At 46.5% G+C, this 23,926-nt stretch overlaps 3 protein-coding genes across 4 annotated transcripts in view; 2 read left to right on the top strand and 1 right to left on the bottom strand.

Moving 5' to 3' along the window:
* Window positions 1–998, top strand: part of LOC134743414 (cilia- and flagella-associated protein 44) — a 34,291-nt gene extending 33,293 nt beyond the window's left edge. For both annotated transcript variants that reach the window (XM_063676811.1, XM_063676806.1), the window contains one exon: window positions 581–998. In XM_063676811.1, the coding sequence (XP_063532881.1) occupies window positions 581–862 (282 nt within the window). In that variant the 3' untranslated portion in view covers window positions 863–998. The remainder of the gene's footprint in view (window positions 1–580) is intronic.
* Window positions 1–23,926, bottom strand: part of LOC134744246 (electron transfer flavoprotein regulatory factor 1) — a 225,484-nt gene that overhangs the window by 34,119 nt on the left and 167,439 nt on the right. The window lies entirely within an intron of this gene.
* Window positions 1,488–23,926, top strand: part of LOC134744280 (signal-induced proliferation-associated 1-like protein 1) — a 28,507-nt gene continuing 6,068 nt past the window's right edge. Inside the window, exons 1-11 of the mRNA XM_063678037.1 lie at window positions 1,488–2,482; window positions 7,145–7,378; window positions 10,009–10,291; window positions 10,506–11,106; window positions 13,344–13,479; window positions 15,385–15,497; window positions 16,212–16,341; window positions 16,709–16,873; window positions 19,962–20,131; window positions 20,765–20,927; window positions 22,998–23,128. Of these exons, the coding sequence (XP_063534107.1) occupies window positions 1,888–2,482; window positions 7,145–7,378; window positions 10,009–10,291; window positions 10,506–11,106; window positions 13,344–13,479; window positions 15,385–15,497; window positions 16,212–16,341; window positions 16,709–16,873; window positions 19,962–20,131; window positions 20,765–20,927; window positions 22,998–23,128 (2,721 nt within the window). The 5' untranslated portion in view covers window positions 1,488–1,887. The remainder of the gene's footprint in view (window positions 2,483–7,144; window positions 7,379–10,008; window positions 10,292–10,505; window positions 11,107–13,343; window positions 13,480–15,384; window positions 15,498–16,211; window positions 16,342–16,708; window positions 16,874–19,961; window positions 20,132–20,764; window positions 20,928–22,997; window positions 23,129–23,926) is intronic.

Here is a 23,926-nt window from a genome sequence, read left to right as displayed (position 1 = left end):
AGGAGAATCACTATTTCTTCTCTACCGACTTTTTGTTGATAAAGTATAATCAAAGTACAAAAGAATTAAAAGCGACGAAAGAGCATGTAGAGTGTAGTCGATCTTCCCCTAAAGCAAAGAGGATATAATAAGATAGAGCGGTACTGTCATAGTAAATTTTGTAACCACTGTAAATTCACTGCCATCTATCGACATACTTTAAAACTAAAAATGAAAATTTATAAAAATACGTTAAAATGTATTTAAATATGGATAAAGGATTTTTTTATTTGCATTAATTATTTTTATATGATTTTGACCCATGTCTTTCACTGATATGCGTTAAAATTATAAATAACAAACGAAACCGTCAACGCCCTCTATACGAGAGTAGGCCAAAACTAGTGGCGCCCTCTGATCGAAAATCAAATTTTCGTGGGTTTTCGAGGCACGTTTTTTCCTTAGACTGTATCCATCTATTACGGAATTATATCTATCTTTGCCTAAAGTCAGTCTTCTCCAGTTTCTTACATCAAGAATCTGTAAAATTTTACTCAGATTTCCCCCTCAAGGTTTACCTTGTCTATTTTCCAAACCCCAGAAAGAGTCCCGAGCCCCTAGCGCCACTAGCAGACACGGCGACACCACGGACCGCTCTCGCTCTACGCACAGCGGCACGGGCACCCGCACACCGCACAGCGGGCCCGGCTCGGGTGACCGCTCACCGCACGGGCTCGCCGGTGACCGCAGCGCTTCAACCGCAGAGAGCGAGCACAGTCTGAGGAGTCACGCGCCGAGTGGCAGCAGCAAGACTAGCAAACGGTCCAAAATGCCCAGCGGTGATGCATCTGAAGCTGAGGATTCAGATCATGGTCAGTTGTAATGGGCTTAGATGGGACCTATCCCAACTAAGCATGGTATGTTGTATTGTTTAGCATGTATTTTATTTAAGACTGTAGGCATATTTGCCTTTATTATGTTACTGTGTTCTACCCTTAATTAAAATGCTAAAATATAAATTGTTAATTTATTTCATTCACCTCTCCATCATTGATACTACTTATAAGTAAATGCCATTGATGTGAAAAATATCAGATATAATTTGACCCAAAATAATAATATAAAATCAAACTACCTACTTCACTTCTTATTTATCAAAGCCAAATCAAAGTAAACGCATTTATGCATTAGAGGGAGCAAGTGATATTGCTATCTCAATCCACCGCATAGCTGCATCCCTTATGCCGTAACACACCATCGCACCGCACCAAGGTCATTTTGCGACGCACCCATAAGTAAGAACGAGAAAGAGATATCGCTTTCTCGCTCTTACCTATGGATGCGTCGGACAATGACTACTGCGGTGCGACGGTGTGTCCTTCAGACTGATCTACGCTGGGCCATGGGTACAGGGGACATTAGATTCATATTTATTATTATGGATGGTATAGAATTTATTATCTTATTTCAATCATTTCAATAAGGTTGTTTTTGAGCTACCAATTTTTAACACTGGCACTCAAAATACCGTTCCGTTCGTTACTCTGTATTTTTCTCTTGGCAACATTATACGTTTACTCGTGAATAATGTTTTTTCTTTCATAAATTTCGTTTCATTCATTCGTTTTTGTGTTGTGAAGACGTGTGTTAAGCTTTGTATATATAGAATATTGCAAAATAACTTATCGTTAGTGTTAAGCACACAGTTTGTTTGTGATTATGTGACAATAAACGAAAGTTCGGCTATTCATCATGTTGTGAAGTCACTCACTGTGTACGTCTCAACATCGTAGTAATTCGTGGTATTTACGAATGTATTTTAATTAATGTATGGTCAGTGAGCGCTTCAGTGTTCTATTATTTATTTGTCGAGAGTCGAGAGCGAACTGACACTCATCGAAATATGCCATGTACGCTCCGGATCATCTCCGACGGAAGGAAGCCAGAGATGTTATGTATCGCAGTAACTCGAGTCTCGACTTGATATACGGCGAACATCCGTCCGGAAACGGGTTGCGGCGCGAGTATGGGAGTCACGGTTCGATCGACGTGATCGGGGGTGCGAGCGACAGGCTGCCCGCGATGGTGCACAACTACAACGTGACAGAGAAGGCTCAGGGCTTGAGCGGCGACACCTCCGACGGCCCCACGCCCCGGGCCAGCGCCAGCCCGAAGCCTCGCCTCAAATTCAATAAGCTTTGGGGTGGCGCAGCTCCCACACACCGACAACCCATGGACGATGGATCTCTTGACCGACCTGAAGGAATCAAAAAACAACAGTTTGCTCACTATGATTGCCAATCCTTGATGGCGAACTTGAGTTATGCAGCTGAGATTAGAGGAGCACTGCTGAGCCGCAGGAGGAACACAACAACAGGGGCCTCGGCTGCTTCTCTAGCTACCCGGGGCCCTCCGCTGGGAGAAGACACTGTACCTGACATAGGGGATGGAAGATCAAATGAGTTGCTGGAAGCCTGTCCCTTCTTTAGGAATGAATTGGGAGGTTAGTATAGTTTGTTTATCACATTCAACCTACCCTTGAGGTGAAGATTAATACAAATTAACAGTAGGACCTCACTAGTCCAGACAGATTGATGGATTCTAGAGGATTTATAATATTACTTTGATGAATCTAAGGATACAGATAAGCAGCAGCAGCAAAAAGCAGTTGTTACTCTTCTTTTTTTATATCTTCATACTTCTTTTAGAAGCCACTTAGTTGGTGAAGAAATTTATAAATTTAGTTAGTTACTATTTACTATCAAAATCATTTTCTTCAGCCAGAGAGATTCACAGGATTACAGGGATCACCAAATAAGCGAGGGTCCAGATTAGTGTGGATTTAATGTATTTCCCATATTTGTAATAAATCCTTTTTAGGGTTCCGTACCCAAAGGGTAAAAACGGGACCCTATTACTAAGACTCCACTGTCCGTCTGTCTGTCACCAGGCTGGCTAGACCATTAGACAGTTAAAATTTTCACAGATGATGTATTTCTGTTGCCGCTATAACAACAATCCTTTGCCCTATAACTTACAGAAAAATGCATGTTTGATTAATTTAAATGTTGAAAAAGACTTAAATAAAATCTTGTTTGAAGAGTGACTTGGGAGATGTTTATGTTATTTGAATGAATAAAATTATTGGCCCATTTAATGTCATTTATGACTCAAATTCCTCTGCATGAATGATTACTTCATAGGTGAAATTCATGAATTCAAAATAGCAGGAAATATTTAATAACACCAATAAATATTTGCATGTTAAGCTAATGCAGGCAGATAATCAAAAAATAACAGAACATTCAATGCTTGAAACCAGAGTAAAAAAATATATCCAGTAACATCATATCAATTTCTTATCACAATTCAAAATGAATACATAGGTGTATGTTAAGTATTTGTCTGCAACATTATTAGAGCACCTAAAGTGTAATTACTCTGGTATTGGTACAGAGTAAGCATTACAACTTACTATGGAATGACCATTGTGTGACTGAGAATCAGGTGACACCAATTCTACTCTCACATCTGACATTGTTCTCCCAGAGCTTGCCATTACTTCACTCATAATTATAATGGTTTACTGGTCTTGTTGTTTACAAAATACTGTGGCTCTTTGTGTTTTATGATCTTAGTAATGTTCATAAAACCTCTAGGAGCTTCACAATTAGACTGTTTTTTATCTCACCTTAGATTTCATCATTGCTTATTTATTTTATTTAAATCTGTGAATCCTTTTAAGAAGTACCTTTGAATCTACTTATGATCTAATAACCTTCCCTAAAACTACCTACTCCATATTTGTATTGCACTCTTTTTTTTCTTGTTTTCTTTCCTTTGATTAGTAGTAATGGAAATAGGGTTGCCATCTCAAAAATTTGGTAACCACGACAAGACGCGTGAAAACCCTGGATTTTAGAGCTCAGAATCTGGACATGTCAACAGGATTGTCGTGTCGCGGGCAGCCAAAGACTAAAACTTTTAAACCCCGACTACAAATGAAGCCCGGCCCGGACGCTCCCCGGATGCCCTCTAAACTAGGACAAATCTGGGGAGACCCGGACAGATGGCAACCCTAACTGGAAAGAAACCTTTACAGTGGCCTAATCTCTTTAAATCAAGATGAAATCATGCACCAAGGATACTGAATGAAAATATCACAATAAATAAACAACAAACTTTTTAATCCAACACATGCGTCCATTGAATGATTCCTCAATTAACACAATAATGTGCAACAACCAGTGGAGCATCAAGCTGTACACTGCTTCAATAATTCTATACAATTACATACGGAATTCTTCAATTTATGCACATAATTCAATTCACTGACTTTCTTGTAAATTATGATATTAAGTTTTCATAATTATGTTGCTTAATGATTTTCATGCTTCAAATACATAGTAACATATTACTTATCAATTATGACATAATTTTATGTTATCTCGATTTCCTCCTTTAAGGGTTTTATATCCGAAGGGTAAAAACGGGACACTATTACTAAGACTCTGCTGTCCGTCTGTCTGTCACCAGGCTGTATCTCATGAACCGTGATAGCTAAACAGTTGAAATTTTTACAGACGATGTATTTCAACAACAAATACTAAAAACTCCCATACAAGAAAGGTTTTTTTTTTGCCCGAATTTTGCGTAATGGTACGGAACCCTTCGTGCGTGAGTCCGACTTGCACTTCACCGGTTTTATTTAATGTTCTCTCACATCAAAAATCAGTCTTATTTTCTTTTTGCAATCAATGATTGCATGAATGAAATAGTGCATTGCACTGATTGGCTCATTGATTAGTAGTAATTAATCACAACCATTACTGATTTATCTGCTGATAAGCAATCGAGTTTTTTATCTGTGTTATGGTTTTCACATTTTGCAAGATTATCTTTTGCTTTTATACCTTCATAAACATGGAGACAGCTTAATGAATAAGAATAATCTATTTATAAGCATTTTTAGGGTTCCATACCCAAAGGATAAAAACGGGACCCATTACTAAGACTCCGTTGTCCGTCCGTCTGTCTGTCTGTCCGTCTGTCACCAGGCTGTATCTCATGAACTGTGATAGTTGGACAATTGAAATTTTCACACATGATGTATTTCTGTTGCCGCTATATTACAAAAAAATACCTACTAAAAAACAGAATAAAATAAATATTTAAGGAGGCTCCCATACAACAAACGTGATTTTTTTGCCGTTTTTTACGTAATGGTACGGAACCCTTCGTGCGCGAGTACGACTCGTTTTTTATTAAGAAGGTAAAGAATTAGAATAGGCTTCCAATTTATGCGTAAACTACATTTTCATCATATGAGTCATAATCATAAAACAGGTTTAAGGTCATCAGAGAGCAATACACTTGCCGAACAACACTCAGTTTTCTGTGAAAGAGTGAGAGACTGTTTACCGATTGCATAATTCAACTTGCTCATTTAGGCAGGGATTTTCAAAATGGCAATATTAGTGTAAGGAAAAGTATTACTTACCTACATGTCCTACAGTATTGAGAGAATTAGTAATTGTACCTAAAACATAAATGAACTAATTACCTTATGCAGTGCAATCCTACAATATATTTGTACAGTCAGCAGTAGAAGTAGCTAAGCGGGCCAGGTGTTTAAAGTCTAGTATACAGCGTGTTACGTAAGCGAACAACTCACGAACGCGAAGCGAAGCTGCGCGGCGCAGCGCGGCGGGCCCACCGCGTTCGCAACGTGATCGCCTACGTAATAGGACACTTATATAGGTATCAAAGGATTGATTCACCCCGCGCCGTATCGCTTCGCTTCGCGTTAACCACTAAATAAGTAATAGAATTTTACAAGACTAGCTTCTGCCCATGACTTTGTTTGCCTCGTAAGATAATTTCTGTTATAAAAAACTATCCTATGCCCTTCCTCGGAATTCAAACTATATCTATAGATACCAAATTTTGTCTCGACCAGTGCAGTGGTTTACGTATGAAGACAGACACGGCCAGAGTTACTATTGTATCTGTAATTTTTTTTTTATACTACGTCGGTGGCAAACAAGCATACGGCCCGCCTGATGTTAAGCAGTCTCCGTAGCCTATGTACGCCTGCAACACCAGAGGAGTTACATGCGCGTTGCCGACCCTAACACTGCTCTCCCTCGAGCTCTGGCAACCCTACTCACCGGCAGGAACACAACACTATTAGTAGGGTCTAGTGTTTTTTGGCTGCGGTTTTCTGTAAGGTGGAGGTACCTCCCCAGTTGGGCTCTGCTCAAGATCTGGAATGACGTCCGCTGACCTGTGCCCTACCACACAAAGCGAGATGTCATTCACAGTGCCCATACCTCTCTTGTCTCTCAATATTATGTAGGGATGGCTACGTCCCAATCTGCCCCAAATGGAATTACCTCACAATGCAGCTTTACTGAAATTTGACCAATGTCAGTGTGATTGGCAACATGATAATGAAATATTCAATTGTGCAATGTATAGATGCCCCTGTGCTCATGACAAACATTCATTGATTGTATTTGATGTGTACAGTTTAAGACAAATTCTTGTTTCAAATTTGACAGAATGTGTGTAATCTCGGAGGCTTAATTTTTTCTTAGACTCATCTTGTGCGATCAATGAATCGGTTGAAACACTTAGCCAGTTTTATCACGTTAGCAAATATAAATTTAATTTGCAACCCAATCTTATTTAAATTTAAATGAAACCCTCATAAGCATCCAATAAAATGAAGTTTGTTAAAAATATTAGTAATTAATTCCTAATTGCGCATCAAGATTATCTATGTCTTATTTTGCTACGTGATAAGTTTCAAACATTTAATTAACGAAGAGCTACTTATCAATCACAATCACCAATTGAAAAACTACATTGAATATATCTTTTCTCACTGTCTTACATTATCTTTTGTAATTTTGCTATCAATGCTTGAAAAGGTTTGTATGTTGATTTAAAACATAAGTCATGCCATCTATAAGATTTCAGATTTTTTGTGATTGTATTTGTGGGATGCATTACATACCTACTTGCAAAGTAGGTACTCACGCTCACACTCATAATGAAGTGATATTGTCAGCCTGACATTGTACTAAAATGATAGGGATTATTTTCTTTTCTCAAGAAAGGCTAATTGATTAAACCAGAAAATTATTCTATCATTCTACAGGCGAAGAAGAGCGCTGCGTATCCCTATGCCGGCGGACATCACGCGGTGCGATCCCGGGACAAGCTGGCAGCTGGCACCGGCCTCGAGCGGCCTATGGCCTCTCCGTCCTCGAGTTTCCGCCGGGCCACACTCACTGGCGGCATGGGTGCCCGTTTGCGAACACACTGACGCCCCTGCCCGTCGAGAGCCAGGATTTAGGAGCGCTGTACTATAGGAACTACTTCTATGGGCAGTGTAAGTTACAATATTAGTTTCGTATAGATTAGTGTAAAAATAATTTATATTGTAATTTAATATTATGAAATAAATAAATCTAAATCTATCAGCGCGGCCTACGGCCTCTCCGTGGCCTACCAGACCACATTCTTTGGTGTCATATAATACGAACTGCTTCTATTCTATCTATTACATTTCTTAGAGATTAGAAATGCACGTGTACGTGCGCGTTGCATTATACAGATCCTTATAAGAGACGGCTCAACGCTTGCGTGACGTGTGCATGCACTGGTCCAACAATATTGCGCACACGCACGTGCACGTGCACACGCAGCCGGTGAACTCTGCCTTGAATCTAACTCCAGAGACTGCAAGTGCATCAAGTGTTAGGCCACGAAAGCATGCAGTGAAGCGAGTTTTTAAGGGTCCCCAGAAAGCTCGGATCTCCATACAAACGTAGTTCCGCTCTCATTTTAAAACGACTATCTTGATTGCTCTGAATTCTGAAACTTTGTACTTGTACTTACAACAGGATAAGGTAGATCTATGTCTGTAATTAGTTTATGTAGCTTCAGATACCATAGTTAAAAAAATACATCGAATTTAATTGTTTCATACGAAACTTGTTTTTGCACTATTTCGTTTGTTTTATATATAAACTAATTTCAGACAAAGATATACCTCACGTCATTGTATGTGCTAAGTTTCATTACAATCCAACACGTAGTTTTAAAATGAGAGCGGAACTACTTTTGTATGAAAAGGTGCAATTCGGCCGAGATGCCGGGGAGTCTTTAGGTGGTTTACTCTTTGACATTATCATCGCGTACGCTCTCTGTACCAGAAGTCTCTGGGCCACTCGCTTGGCGGCGAGATTAATAATCTGGGACCACTATTGTACAGCCAAGTGTAAAAATATGGATTCACTCATCTCATCATACTCAAAAATATGTCCCATAGCTCTTATGTCAGCGAATTAAGAACTATGGGACATATTTTTGAGTAAGTTGTATGCACCCATATTTTTACACTTGACTGTACCTTCCGCTGACACTGTAAATACAAACGTAATTTATTGCAATAAATAGGAGGAAATCTATCCTCGATGTTTTATTTAAGTCGCAAACTATATAGTGCGCAAAATGCTATTGGGAAATACACGTGCTGAGGAAAAGTTGCGTGACCGCTGCTGCGGTTTTCATTATTAGTTAAATATACATTAATACTAATTTTACCTGCAATATAGTCGAAATTACTAATCCTAATATTTACTAATGTTTTCGTTAAAACTGACTCATATCTGCGTCACAACGGCTAGGTACTAAAGAAGTGGTTTTATTTGCGGCAAAATTCAGGTTAATTTTTTTATGCTATTGGTAACTACAAGGTATGTTGAATAAAAAATTGCGTTGCGTACAACACTAGGCATTCGTTTCGTATTACGTTAACGTTATGGATAGGATATGCCAGCAATGTGCGCTGACATCCTATTCTTCGGATTCTTATTGGCACCGTGCGAAGTGTATGGTGGGGTAAGTAAAGCGATCGCAGCGCATAAGGTGGTAACAATAGGCACTAACGGAAGTTAGCGTCTTGTCATACAAGTTATATGGCTCGAAATGGAACTTTAATTTACGATTACTCCTGAGATATTCATTTAAATTTTATGGTGTAAGTGACCATTGTAATCTTTATGAAATGCTTAAAACTAACGTATTTAATTTGATATGATGATGATGACCCTTCCGGCCGATTTCGACCATGGCGACCACTTCGACAGCAACTAAGAGCTAACTGTTACTGTTAGCTAATAATAATAATTTGATTATTATTAATACTGTATCCGTGTAAATAGCAAATACCACATTATTATGAAATGTTTTTGTAGAAGATAAGAATGGGTATAGTAAATTATCCTTAAAAGATAGGCATATACCATCGCGGACTTTTTTGTAGACCAATGAAAGAAAGACAATTCCACCATACATTGTGCTGTTATAATCTAAAACGGATTGGGCAGCGTTTTCGATTAAAGCTCTCTTAGCCAGCGTAATTTTTTTCTGACTTTATTATGATGTTTCTGATATTTCAACTAATTTACACAAAACCTTAACAAATTATACGCCTTAACCTCCCCCAAGAATCACTCTATTCATAGGTAAAAACTGTATAAAAATCCGTTCAGTAGTTTTCAATGAAATTATTACGATTTACTTACTTCTCGCTTAATAGTTGTGACAAAACTGGGAACTGTCGTCGTGCACGGTCCCAATACAATGAATGAATAAATATATTTATTTCAGACACCAGGCATCCATATTTGTTTACAATATTAACTATGTTAGTAACAATAAGATATAAATATATACAACCTGATATTCAATGTGTGTTTAGAACTGCCAAGGAAAGTTGCGTGCCGTGTATTATGAGCTCCGACCATAAATTATACATCTGTATTTTCAGTAAACCATGTAGGTCACTTATGATTTGTAATTAATTGAATATTATTTGTTCTCAATGCAATTGAAAATACTTATATCCTGCTTTATGCAAATTTCTGTTTACCCCCAATAATAACGCTTTGAGGAAAAGTCCACCGTTAATCATTTTAATGATAAAATTATCTGAATTTTTATTTTCTTTGACAGCTCACCAAAACTGGTTCGGCATGGACGAAACCGTGGGTCCCGTCGCGATTTCCATCAAGAAAGAGCGAGTGGAATTAAGAAGAGGGGGGTCTGACGCGTCCACACCAGCGTCCCAACTAGCTTGGCAGTATCGGCTGGTCGTCCGTACTTCGGAACTGTTGACGCTACGTGGGTCCGTGTTAGAAGACGCCCTGCCGATCAAACCTAGCAACAATACAGCTACTTACAACACTAAGGAGGTGCTGGAGTATGTCGCTCCGGAGTTGCAGCTCAGTTGTCTCAGGCAAGTTACACTCATATTTCTTTAAAACGGGCCAAATGTTACTACTAACTGCAGTATGCCCAGCAACAATTTCAATTCTTTAATTATCTACAATAATCAACACTTATTTTCACGCTCGGTGAAAACACCACGCGGCTAGAATGTCCAGATCATGATACCGATAATCCCCGATCGCTGTATTTAATAACTAATTACTAACCGCTCTTGATTACAGGCTGGGCACCAACGGCAGCGGCGCCGAAGAACAACTCCTAAGACTCGACGAACAATGTGTCACGCGCTACTACAAAGTAGGAGTAATGTACTGCAAGAGCGGCCAGTCCACCGAAGAAGAAATGTACAACAACCAAGAAGCCGGCCCGGCCTTTGTGGAGTTCCTCCAGACGCTCGGACACACGGTTCGACTAAAAGACTTCGACAAATACAAAGCGGGTCTCGACAATCGCACAGACTCGACCGGCCTTTTCTCCGTCTACACAACTTACCAGAACTGCGAGATAATGTTCCACGTGTCAACTATGCTACCCTACACGCCCAACAACAGGCAGCAGCTACTCCGGAAGCGGCATATTGGCAACGATATAGTCACTATAGTGTTCCAAGAGCCGGGAGCGGCTCCGTTCACGCCGCGGAACATTCGCTCGCAGTTCCAACACGTATTTGTGGTTGTACGAGCGATAGACCCGTGTACTGAGAACACGCATTACAGCATAGCTGTGAGTCGGGCGAAGGAAGTGCCTTTATTTGGACCACCGATCAAAGATGGCGCTGTTTATCCTAAGGGGGAGGCTTTTACGGATCTGCTTTTGAGTAAGGTGAGGTTCTTGATTGTACTATGCATGTATTGTATATTAATTCATGGAATGATCAGACGCGCAACGCTAAGCTAAACTTACTGTTCTCTTTATAACTTGTCTCCCGCCTCGTGCTTCGAACAAAATACAATAAGACGATATAAATAGGTACACGTACTTAGTCAATAAAGCTTATACTTTTTTTTATATATGCGTACTAATTTTGAGAAACATATCAATACTCGGTTGGGCACTTTTATTTATTACATATATAGAGATTATTTATTATGACGCAGACGAAAAACATAAAATGTAGTCGGAAACGTTGTAAATTAGTTTGATATGTTTCATTTACTGTAATTTTATGCATTCCACATATTATCAATCAACTTTTGCAAACGGGGCATTTTGTAGGTAATTAAAAAGGACATCTTGCAAGATGGACTTAGGGATGTTTATACCTAGTCGGCTCATAAGTTCTGTCATATACATAGTATCAAATAAAATCAAAAGTTTAAGTTTATTCCGTATAATTTGTACAGCGTTTGAAAGCTTATAAACTAGAGAATCTAAATGTATAACATTTATTCAAAATGACCGCCATAATTATCTACACAGGCTTGAAGTCTTCGTGGCCAGTCGTCAATGGATTCACGCACCACTTTCATGTCGATATTGGCCACTGCTGTAGCAAGAGATTTTTTCAGCGAGTCTAGATTTGGATGAGGTTTTGAGCACACCTTTTCCTCTAAATACTGCCATATTTTATAGTCTAAAGGATTAAGATCTGGGCTAGAGGAGGGCCAATCTTCATGCCGTATAAAGTCGATTTTATTGGAGGCGAGCCAGGCTTGTGTAGACTTTGCCTTATGGGCTGGAGCAGAGTCCTGCTGGAAAACCCAATGCTGGTTTAGAAACATCGTATGGGATAGTGGTTTCACAATATTAGTCAACACCGTGTCTTGGTACACTTTGGCACTAGTTTTTACTCCTTTCTCACAAAAATGCATACTAGTGACGCCCGCATAAGAAACTCCCAGCCAAACCATCACAGATGAAGGGTGATGACCTCTTTGAATACGGGGAATGCTATTAGACGCTTCTTTACTATTGCGAGCGTACACTCTATCATTTTGTTTATTACTGTTTTCTTCTATGTCAAAAATTTTCTCGTCCGAAAACAGTATACAACGGTGCTTATTTTTAGCGTACTTCTTCAGATTCAGATTCAGATGTTTTATTGGTAAAAGGCAGTCATTTTACAAGTCAATAATTTACATAACACATTTTGGGTAGGTACTAACTAATTATTGTTACATATTTATATTAATATTATAAATTTACATTAATTTCATTATTATATATTTACATTCATTTAATTATTATATATTTATATCTATAATTAATTACTTGTAATTCGTTTGGATTAGTGATGATATCTACTTTACGATTTGAAAAAATCATCAGTGCTATAAAAGGCCATGCTTAGGAGATATTGTTCAATAAAGCTTTAGATCTTTTAAGCCTTAAAGCTTTAAGCCGACCGATTGAGAAGATGGTCAGTTTTTCGTTTATAAGCACGAAGTCTCAGGTCTTGATTAAGCACTCTTTTCACCGTGTTTTTGCTCAAACCCATCTGGAGGGCCATAACTTTTTGTTTCCTAGCGGGATTTCTGGCAATGCGTGCCCTAATTGCTTGTACAACCGCTGGAGTCCTAGCTGTACGCGGACGACCGCTTCTTTTCTTGTCATTTAAACTAGAGACCTCACTGTATCTTTCTATGGTACGATACACAAATCTTAGAGAGAATTTTAAATTTTCAAGTAGCTTAAAAATTTTAGTCGGCGAGTGACCACAACGATATAGTGCAATTATTGCGGTACGGCTATCTTTAAGCGTCCACTCCATGTTGAAGAAAACAGAAAATTGCAAAATAATACTACTCAAATATTTAATAAAGATTCGAAATTCAAATGCAGAACGGTTTTTGTTTTAGGAGTTCCAAATTTAAATTTTAAAGGCTGGCCTTGACAGAACTTATGAGCCGACTAGGTATAGCGAGTGTACTACGTACAGTCACGAACTTTAATTGCTGAGCCATTTAGGGTTCAAGCTAATTTGATTGTCAATACTAACGGTATCAAATGTCCAATGTAAAGTAAACCGTGAATGGCTCAACAATTAAAATCCGTGACTGTAGGTACTGGTTGATTATTACGACGAAAAACAGGAATTGATAACCCACATTGTTTTCTAGGTGATTAATGGCGAAAACGCAGCGATACAATCACCAAAGTTCAGCACGATGGCCACACGCACTCGGCAGGAGTACCTCAAGGATCTGGCCAAGAACCACGTGTCGGCCACCACGCTCGAGACCGGACAGAAGTTCTGTACGTACCATAGACCTAGCATTACATAGATGAGCTATACAGGTGCGCCCGTGAGGGACAGAACATACGCAATGCGACAATATGATTGGTCGAGAAGATTTGTAGCCCACTATAAACCATAGCAAAGATAGATATAACTTCGTAATAGATGGATACACTCTAAGGAAAAAACGTGCCTCGAAAATCACGAAAATTTGATTCTCGATCAGATGGCACCACTAGTTTTAGCCTACTCTCGTATAGAGGGCGTTGACGGTTTCGTTTGTTATTTATAATTTTAACGCATATCAATTAAAGGACGGGTCAAAATCATATAAAAATAATTAATGCAAATAAAAAAATCATTTATCCATATTTAAATACATTTTAACGTATTTTTATAAATCTTCATTTTTAGTTTTAAAGTATGTCGACAGATGGCAGTGAATTTACAGTGGTTACAAAATTTACTATGACAGTACCGCTCTACCTTATTATATCCTCTTTGACCATAGTAAATTTACGGTGGGGAATAAAAAAAAAATTGAGACTGTCACTAGGACAAACAATAACAGCGCTATCTCTGCTATTCCTACTGAAAGATACATAAGACTATCCCGTTCGTTCATTTCCCCCCAACCCTCATGACCGATCCAGTTATACTAGATTCATGGTACGTACAGTCGCCATCAGATATATCAGAGCACCCGAGGGGCTCAAAATATCTGAACACGCACTCTAACGCCTTGACAATAGAGGCGTGTTCAGATGTTTGTGAGAACCTTGGCCGCTCCGATATATCTGATGGCGACTGTACATTGTTCATAATCAAATGATCAACTCATTATCCCTTTGACCGTTAAAGACGTCTAATGACGCGCGCGGCTTCAGCCCAATATCAACCTTCGTGCAGTGCAGTACGACATGGTTCACTATGACGCGCCGCACACAATAGGCGTGGCGTTCAGTCGTCTGTTTGTCAGAGTGCATTGCAATAGGGGTGTGTCAACATGTTGTGTTTTATAACTAAATCTAGTTAAATAGATAGAAATGTTTTTTTTTAAACTTTCAAATAGGAAAAAAATAATGGTACCATTCGATTCCTTATATTTTTATTTAAAAAAAATATTGTATGGCAACAATATACATAAACAACCCCAACCCCCACAACAGCATTCTGGGCGTGTTCAAGGAGCGCGAAAATGGCCCCATGCTCAACCGTTGGCAGGGGCTGCATGCACTCGCCGTCTAGTTTTTAGTTTTAGTTTTTATGCGCTACTAACACATAAATCTAGTAATAAGATTGTAATGTTTGCTAACCATGTATGGACCTTTTAGTCTGCAATAAATGATTTTATTTTATTTTTATAAACGCAATATTTCACCGACAAAATTGCAATTTCTTTCTTTTCCATACATCGAAACGGCTTCTAAGCAATAGCGACGTTAAATGGTGACGTCACGATGTATTGCCATTTTGTTAGAAGCGTTTCGTCAGTAAAGTGCGGATGCCAAACTTTGACAATCATTTGTGACTTTTGTATTGCTTTAAGGCAATGGATCCCATACAGACATTTGATCCTCATCACAAATCTGATCGACTTCATAAAAAAATGTCAAATACCCTATTAAGATGAGTCAAATTCATCTGATTATTATGAATATCTCAAATAATAGTTATTTACGATACAAGTGCGGAAAAGAGGAAACTGGAAACGAGTGGCGATAAATTAAAACACGACCGCAGGGAGTGTTTTAAATCGACACGAGTTGCGAATTACCTATTCGCACATGTATCGTACAACGTTTTTCAGTACATATGGCCCTTTAAACTTTCGACATATGCACGAAATATGCTCATTTACGCACTAGTGCGAGAAAGTACTGTAAAATATTTTTATTTATAGATATATTGTTATATTGCAGCAATCTTCTCGTCGCTGCTAATGAAAAGTGGCAGCAACAACAACACGGCGGTGCTGCCGCGCCTCTACAGCTGTCCCAACGACGTCCTCGTCGGTGGCGCCATGTGCTTCCACGTAAGTAAGGCCCAAGGGCCTTACACTCTTTGATAGAGAAAGATAGTCTTATTGCAATTCCTATAAGAGGAAAGAGATGCCATGCTTTGTCTCTATCACCGACCGGGCATTTTTTATGGTCGGGTTATGTCATCATAGCAAGACGGCTATGGCGAAATACCGTGTGAAAGAGAAAATACATTGGACATGCAAACCGGATAAATTGCGTAGTATACATTTTATATGAATATTCTTTCTCTTACCCGCGGTCGCTCGGTGGCGCGTCTATAACTACTTGCGGCATAAAATTATGCTTGGTATTATTTCATTTCAAATAACAGAAGGACCCCTCTAGTATTATCACAGAATAAATAATAGTAATACCGTACAGAAAGGTCACTTCCTACAAAACAGAAGTTTGACAGCGTTTCAGGGGCGAATCATGCTGTCCCTTTCTAATGTATGACACTATCCCTTTCGGCTATTTAGGGTTGTCAAAATTTAAGTCATTATCTTATCTGTGGTCGTGGACGCAAAGGGACTTCAAGTTGTGTCAACATTAATAATTGCTTGGAGCAATGCTGAGCCGAACGTAGCCGAGAATACCCGAAAGGAGGAGTGTCTCTCCACTGGTATTATTCGATCTGTCCATGATTGTCACAGCCAACCACTGTCAACCAAAGGACACTAATTTATAAATAGATAGATACAATAGTCGTGTGTGTTTTGTTGCAGGTTCAAGTTCAAGACGAAGGCGCGGGGGCGGTGTTGGACTGCATGCTCGGCGTCTCACCCGACACCATAGTGTTAGTGGAGGACAGCACGAGACAGGTCATACTCGTCATACCCACTAACACTCTGCTAGGTGAGTTGCTAAGTTTAGGTTAATTTTGTTAGTCGGTTTGTTTAACATGATAAACGTAGTTTTGTATAATTTTGATGTTGCGTTGTTTTTATTTTTATTGAGAACTACATTTTACAAAAAACATTTTATAATAACTACGTTCCTTCCTGTTGAAAGATACTATTTGAAGTCATTTTCATAAGCATGTGGTGCGTCGTAGTGCGGCACACTGTGCGCCATAATCCCGAGGAGTGTATCTGGTCGGAAAGTTGGACGGCGGGCTGCCGATTGTTTTCACAGACAGTTTATCTCTGGTCGAGAAATAATCTCGTATCATCCAAATTTTAAGAAAGGTTTGTAGTTACTCATGTTTTTTTTTTTTTTTCAGGTTGGGTGGTGAGCGGCGGTTGGACGCGCATATTCTACCACCGCGGCGAGTCAGTGCGCCTGCGCTCTTGTCCCGCCCTGCTGCGCCGCCTGGCCGGCGTGGCGCCGCCGCACGCCGAGCTGCTGCCCGAGCGGACCCTCGCCAGGGGAGCCGCCGCACAGCTGGGTATGTACTAACATATTCTACCACCGCGGCGAGTCAGTGCGCCTGCGCTCTTGTCCCGCCCTGCTGCGCCGCCTGGCCGGCGTGGCGCCGCCGCACGCCGAGCTGCTGCCCGAGCGGACCCTCGCCAGGGGAGCCGCCGCACAGCTGGGTATGTACTAACATATTCTACCACCGCGGCGAGTCAGTGCGCCTGCGCTCTTGTCCCGCCCTGCTGCGCCGCCTGGCCGGCGTGGCGCCGCCGCACGCCGAGCTGCTGCCCGAGCGGACCCTCGCCAGGGGAGCCGCCGCACAGCTGGGTATGTACTAACATATTCTACCACCGCGGCGAGTCAGTGCGCCTGCGCTCTTGTCCCGCCCTGCTGCGCCGCCTGGCCGGCGTGGCGCCGCCGCACGCCGAGCTGCTGCCCGAGCGGACCCTCGCCAGGGGAGCCGCCGCACAGCTGGGTATGTACTAACATATTCTACCACCGCGGCGAGTCAGTGCGCCTGCGCTCTTGTCCCGCCCTGCTGCGCCGCCTGGCCGGCGTGGCGCCGCCGCACGCCGAGCTGCTGCCCGAGCGGACCCTCGCCAGGGGAGCCGCCGCACAGCTGGGTATGTACTAACATATTCTACCACCGCGGCGAGTCAGTGCGCCTGCGCTCTTGTCCCGCCCTGCTGCGCCGCCTGGCCGGCGTGGCGCCGCCGCACGCCGAGCTGCTGCCCGAGCGGACCCTCGCCAGGGGAGCCGCCGCACAGCTGGGTATGTACTAACATATTCTACCACCGCGGCGAGTCAGTGCGCCTGCGCTCTTGTCCCGCCCTGCTGCGCCGCCTGGCCGGCGTGGCGCCGCCGCACGCCGAGCTGCTGCCCGAGCGGACCCTCGCCAGGGGAGCCGCCGCACAGCTGGGTATGTACTAACATATTCTACCACCGCGGCGAGTCAGTGCGCCTGCGCTCTTGTCCCGCCCTGCTGCGCCGCCTGGCCGGCGTGGCGCCGCCGCACGCCGAGCTGCTGCCCGAGCGGACCCTCGCCAGGGGAGCCGCCGCACAGCTGGGTATGTACTAACATATTCTACCACCGCGGCGAGTCAGTGCGCCTGCGCTCTTGTCCCGCCCTGCTGCGCCGCCTGGCCGGCGTGGCGCCGCCGCACGCCGAGCTGCTGCCCGAGCGGACCCTCGCCAGGGGAGCCGCCGCACAGCTGGGTATGTACTAACATATTCTACCACCGCGGCGAGTCAGTGCGCCTGCGCTCTTGTCCCGCCCTGCTGCGCCGCCTGGCCGGCGTGGCGCCGCCGCACGCCGAGCTGCTGCCCGAGCGGACCCTCGCCAGGGGAGCCGCCGCACAGCTGGGTATGTACTAACATATTCTACCACCGCGGCGAGTCAGTGCGCCTGCGCTCTTGTCCCGCCCTGCTGCGCCGCCTGGCCGGCGTGGCGCCGCCGCACGCCGAGCTGCTGCCCGAGCGGACCCTCGCCAGGGGAGCCGCCGCACAGCTGGGTATGTACTAACATATTCTACCACCGCGGCGAGTCAGTGCGCCTGCGCTCTTGTCCCGCCCTGCTGCGCCGCCTGGCCGGCGTGGCGCCGCCGCACGCCGAGCTGCTGCCCGAGCGGACCCTCGCCAGGGGAGCCGCCGCACAGCTGGGTATGTACTAACATATTCTACCACCGCGGCGAGTCAGTGCGCCTGCGCTCTTGTCCCGCCCTGCTGCGCCGCCTGGCCGGCGTGGCGCCGCCGCACGCCGAGCTGCTGCCCGAGCGGACCCTCGCCAGGGGAGCCGCCGCACAGCTGGGTATGTACTAACATATTCTACCACCGCGGCGAGTCAGTGCGCCTGCGCTCTTGTCCCGCCCTGCTGCGCCGCCTGGCCGGCGTGGCGCCGCCGCACGCCGAGCTGCTGCCCGAGCGGACCCTCGCCAGGGGAGCCGCCGCACAGCTGGGTATGTACTAACATATTCTACCACCGCGGCGAGTCAGTGCGCCTGCGCTCTTGTCCCGCCCTGCTGCGCCGCCTGGCCGGCGTGGCGCCGCCGCACGCCGAGCTGCTGCCCGAGCGGACCCTCGCCAGGGGAGCCGCCGCACAGCTGGGTATGTACTAACATATTCTACCACCGCGGCGAGTCAGTGCGCCTGCGCTCTTGTCCCGCCCTGCTGCGCCGCCTGGCCGGCGTGGCGCCGCCGCACGCCGAGCTGCTGCCCGAGCGGACCCTCGCCAGGGGAGCCGCCGCACAGCTGGGTATGTACTAACATATTCTACCACCGCGGCGAGTCAGTGCGCCTGCGCTCTTGTCCCGCCCTGCTGCGCCGCCTGGCCGGCGTGGCGCCGCCGCACGCCGAGCTGCTGCCCGAGCGGACCCTCGCCAGGGGAGCCGCCGCACAGCTGGGTATGTACTAACATATTCTACCACCGCGGCGAGTCAGTGCGCCTGCGCTCTTGTCCCGCCCTGCTGCGCCGCCTGGCCGGCGTGGCGCCGCCGCACGCCGAGCTGCTGCCCGAGCGGACCCTCGCCAGGGGAGCCGCCGCACAGCTGGGTATGTACTAACATATTCTACCACCGCGGCGAGTCAGTGCGCCTGCGCTCTTGTCCCGCCCTGCTGCGCCGCCTGGCCGGCGTGGCGCCGCCGCACGCCGAGCTGCTGCCCGAGCGGACCCTCGCCAGGGGAGCCGCCGCACAGCTGGGTATGTAGACCTTAGGGTTTACTAATGTATTGCCAAAAATCGTTTCCCAAAGTATTACTTCCCAAACTATTTTACGCAAATTATCATTTGGCAAAATTTCATTTCGCAAATTTTCATAATCCAACCTAAACTAACCCAACCTAGTACGTCATTTTCATTTCGCAAGTATGGGGTTGGGAAATGAAATGGTTGCGAAGTAAAAAACTTGCTAAAATTTCATTTGGGAAATGAAACTGATGCCATAAGTTTGTTGGGAAGTGAAATTTGGCGAAAAATATTTTGGCTAAACGGCGGTATCCCAGACCTTAGAAGTTTAGGTCAGATAACAGTCTGGGCGATGGTACACTATCGCCGCGTGTCTCGCACCACACTTCACCCCTAGAAACGCCTTCGGCTTTCATTCAAATTTTTTTTTTGTTTGCAGGGTTCCACGTACAACCGGACGGTCTCATAATAGCGGTGGAGAGCGGCAGTACGGCGGACAAAGCGGGCGTAAAACGTGGCGCTCGCCTGCTGGAGGTGTGCCGCGCCGCCGTGGTGGCGCTGCATCACGAGCAGCTCGTCGACCTGCTCAAGACCTCCGACCCCGTCACGGTGAGTGCGAGCAGGAGGGAGTCCTGCAGTCCCGGGCTAGACAAGGCGCGCTGATGGAGGTGTGCCGCGCCGCCGTGGTGTACACTGAGTCACGGGTGTTTTCTATGTATATAAGTATGTATTTATCTATATAAGTATGTATATCGTCGCCTAGCAGCCATAGTACAAGCTATTGCTTGATTGCTATATAGCTATATTGATTATCTGTGTAAGATGTCCCCTGACATTTATTTATACAACCCCTACACTGAATGACCCGAAATCGAACTCCCTAACACAACAATAAACACTAATTGACACAACGATAAAGGTCTCCCTGTAATTATATTTTTAGATTAAGTCAGGTCCCCACAGAAAACCAGCGCCACGGTTTGCCGCGGCATTATGCTGAGTGGGGATCCTTTTTAGCGTCCAAATGTTTTTTTGTCTGCATACCTTTCTTTTTTATGTACTATATTGTAGCGTCAAATAAATGTATTTTCTTTCTTTCTTTCTTCTTTCTTAATCAAACAGGCCCAACATTCGCATAGGCACCGTTTTCATTTATTTTACTTTACTTAGGATTGTATTCCTTCTCTCCAATATGGTCCATTTTGCTTAATGAGAGAGTGAAACTAATTCATTGTCGTGTAGGTGACAACAACGAACGCGTCCAGCTACAAGTGCCTCTGCGAGAGTCCCGGCGAGGAGCCGGCCGCGCCCGCACGCGGCGACGCGCAGCGCCCCGGCCGCGGCCGCCGCGCCTACGAGCGCGGGCACTCGCCGCCGCGGTCCGACAGCTCCGGATACGGCACCGGTCAGTACCGCAGACAGTAGGCCCGGCGAGGAGCCGGCCGCGCCCGCACGCGGCGACGCGCAGCGCCCCGGCCGCGGCCGCCGCGCCTACGAGCGCGGGCACTCGCCGCCGCGGTCCGACAGCTCCGGATACGGCACCGGTCAGTACCGCAGACAGTAGGCCCGGCGAGGAGCCGGCCGCGCCCGCACGCGGCGACGCGCAGCGCCCCGGCCGCGGCCGCCGCGCCTACGAGCGCGGGCACTCGCCGCCGCGGTCCGACAGCTCCGGATACGGCACCGGTCAGTACCGCAGACAGTAGGCCCGGCGAGGAGCCGGCCGCGCCCGCACGCGGCGACGCGCAGCGCCCCGGCCGCGGCCGCCGCGCCTACGAGCGCGGGCACTCGCCGCCGCGGTCCGACAGCTCCGGATACGGCACCGGTCAGTACCGCAGACAGTAGGCCCGGCGAGGAGCCGGCCGCGCCCGCACGCGGCGACGCGCAGCGCCCCGGCCGCGGCCGCCGCGCCTACGAGCGCGGGCACTCGCCGCCGCGGTCCGACAGCTCCGGATACGGCACCGGTCAGTACCGCAGACAGTAGGCCCGGCGAGGAGCCGGCCGCGCCCGCACGCGGCGACGCGCAGCGCCCCGGCCGCGGCCGCCGCGCCTACGAGCGCGGGCACTCGCCGCCGCGGTCCGACAGCTCCGGATACGGCACCGGTCAGTACCGCAGACAGTAGGCCCGGCGAGGAGCCGGCCGCGCCCGCACGCGGCGACGCGCAGCGCCCCGGCCGCGGCCGCCGCGCCTACGAGCGCGGGCACTCGCCGCCGCGGTCCGACAGCTCCGGATACGGCACCGGTCAGTACCGCAGACAGTAGGCCCGGCGAGGAGCCGGCCGCGCCCGCACGCGGCGACGCGCAGCGCCCCGGCCGCGGCCGCCGCGCCTACGAGCGCGGGCACTCGCCGCCGCGGTCCGACAGCTCCGGATACGGCACCGGTCAGTACCGCAGACAGTAGGCCCGGCGAGGAGCCGGCCGCGCCCGCACGCGGCGACGCGCAGCGCCCCGGCCGCGGCCGCCGCGCCTACGAGCGCGGGCACTCGCCGCCGCGGTCCGACAGCTCCGGATACGGCACCGGTCAGTACCGCAGACAGTAGGCCCGGCGAGGAGCCGGCCGCGCCCGCACGCGGCGACGCGCAGCGCCCCGGCCGCGGCCGCCGCGCCTACGAGCGCGGGCACTCGCCGCCGCGGTCCGACAGCTCCGGATACGGCACCGGTCAGTACCGCAGACAGTAGGCCCGGCGAGGAGCCGGCCGCGCCCGCACGCGGCGACGCGCAGCGCCCCGGCCGCGCCCGCACGCGGCGACGCGCAGCGCCCCGGCCGCGGCCGCCGCGCCTACGAGCGCGGGCACTCGCCGCCGCGGTCCGACAGCTCCGGATACGGCACCGGTCAGTACCGCAGACAGTAGGCCCGGCGAGGAGCCGGCCGCGCCCGCACGCGGCGACGCGCAGCGCCCCGGCCGCGGCCGCCGCGCCTACGAGCGCGGGCACTCGCCGCCGCGGTCCGACAGCTCCGGATACGGCACCGGTCAGTACCGCAGACAGTAGGCCCGGCGAGGAGCCGGCCGCGCCCGCACGCGGCGACGCGCAGCGCCCCGGCCGCGGCCGCCGCGCCTACGAGCGCGGGCACTCGCCGCCGCGGTCCGACAGCTCCGGATACGGCACCGGTCAGTACCGTAACAGAACCATGCACTGTACCGGTTTCGGTCAACGACGAAAGGCAAGCGGGGATGTGTGCGAAGTTTTCTTATCAGCTCCCCGCGGATGGTGCCTCGTGCGACACGCAGTGTTCCGGCCGCGGCTTAGCGCCTACGAGTACGGACGGTCGACACTGGTCAGTACTCCGAACCGTATTCACGACTCACGAGGTGATGGAGACCTCATCTAAACTCGTTGCAACAATCGTCTAGTAAGAAAAAAACGTGCTGGAAAAATATTAAACCATAAACATAATTCTGCTTTTACTGCTTTTGATTCAATGAGAGTTTCAAATGTAATGTTTTTAGAGTAAGCATAACCTAGTGAATGTTCGTAGGTGGATCGGGTCGCAGCGCGCGTCGCTCGCCGCAGTCGTCGCCGACGACGGAGAGCGTGCGGCGACGCTCGCACGACGCGTCGCCGCGCCACGCGCGCAACAAGCGCGCCTCCGCGCACGGCAGCCTCACGGTCAGTTTACATGCATACAAATGTATTGATGCTTTTTATCTGACTGCACTAAAGCAAATGTAAAGGAAAAGCATGTGGGTGTTTTTTTTATTGGGGCACAGTGAGAAAATCGGGAGTTAAAGAAGATAAATGGATTAGGCGTATTTTGATTTTATAATAACAGATTATGAAATAGATTCATAACTAATCCAAATCTAATTCATAATATTGACGTTTTTAATAGTAACATCACAACTATAAGATGGATTCTGGCAAACAAATTACCTAAGTGAGCGAGTCGTATGCGATAGCATATTCATAATAATATCACTGTATCGATTGATGTATTTTATTAATAAGTTTGTTTTTCTTAGCTCAGTATATTAAGAGTATTGAATTGTGGGTATTTGATAAGTAGGTATTCACATTTTGAAATTAGTATTAGTTGAATATGTTGTAAAATTTTAGTGCTAACCACCAATTATGTGTTAACTTGTTGCTATTGGTGGGAACCTATAATTGGCTTTTTGTTATTTACTTATATAACTATTGTATAATTGATAGCTGTTGGTTCTCCGAAAATAAATAAATAAATAAATAATCTGTCATTAAGATCAAAATGCACCTGGATGTCAGAACAATTTTGGTATGGTTCAACATTTTCATTTCTTATTAATCAATGGGGTTGGGTTAGGTTAAGTTACTGTCAAAGGTTTGCATAGATGGCAGCATCAACGCTCGCCCCTTTTTGTATGAGATTTGGCTTAAAGGGCTGGCATCCAAGGCATAAAATTCCATTAAAGAAAAAAAAATTGACAC

The sequence above is a fragment of the Cydia strobilella genome, chromosome 1 (assembly GCF_947568885.1).
Source record: "Cydia strobilella chromosome 1, ilCydStro3.1, whole genome shotgun sequence".
NCBI classification, from domain to species: Eukaryota; Metazoa; Arthropoda; class Insecta; order Lepidoptera; family Tortricidae; genus Cydia; species Cydia strobilella.
Note: the sequence above shows the minus strand (reverse complement) of the source record. Positions and strands in the feature narration are given on the sequence as shown.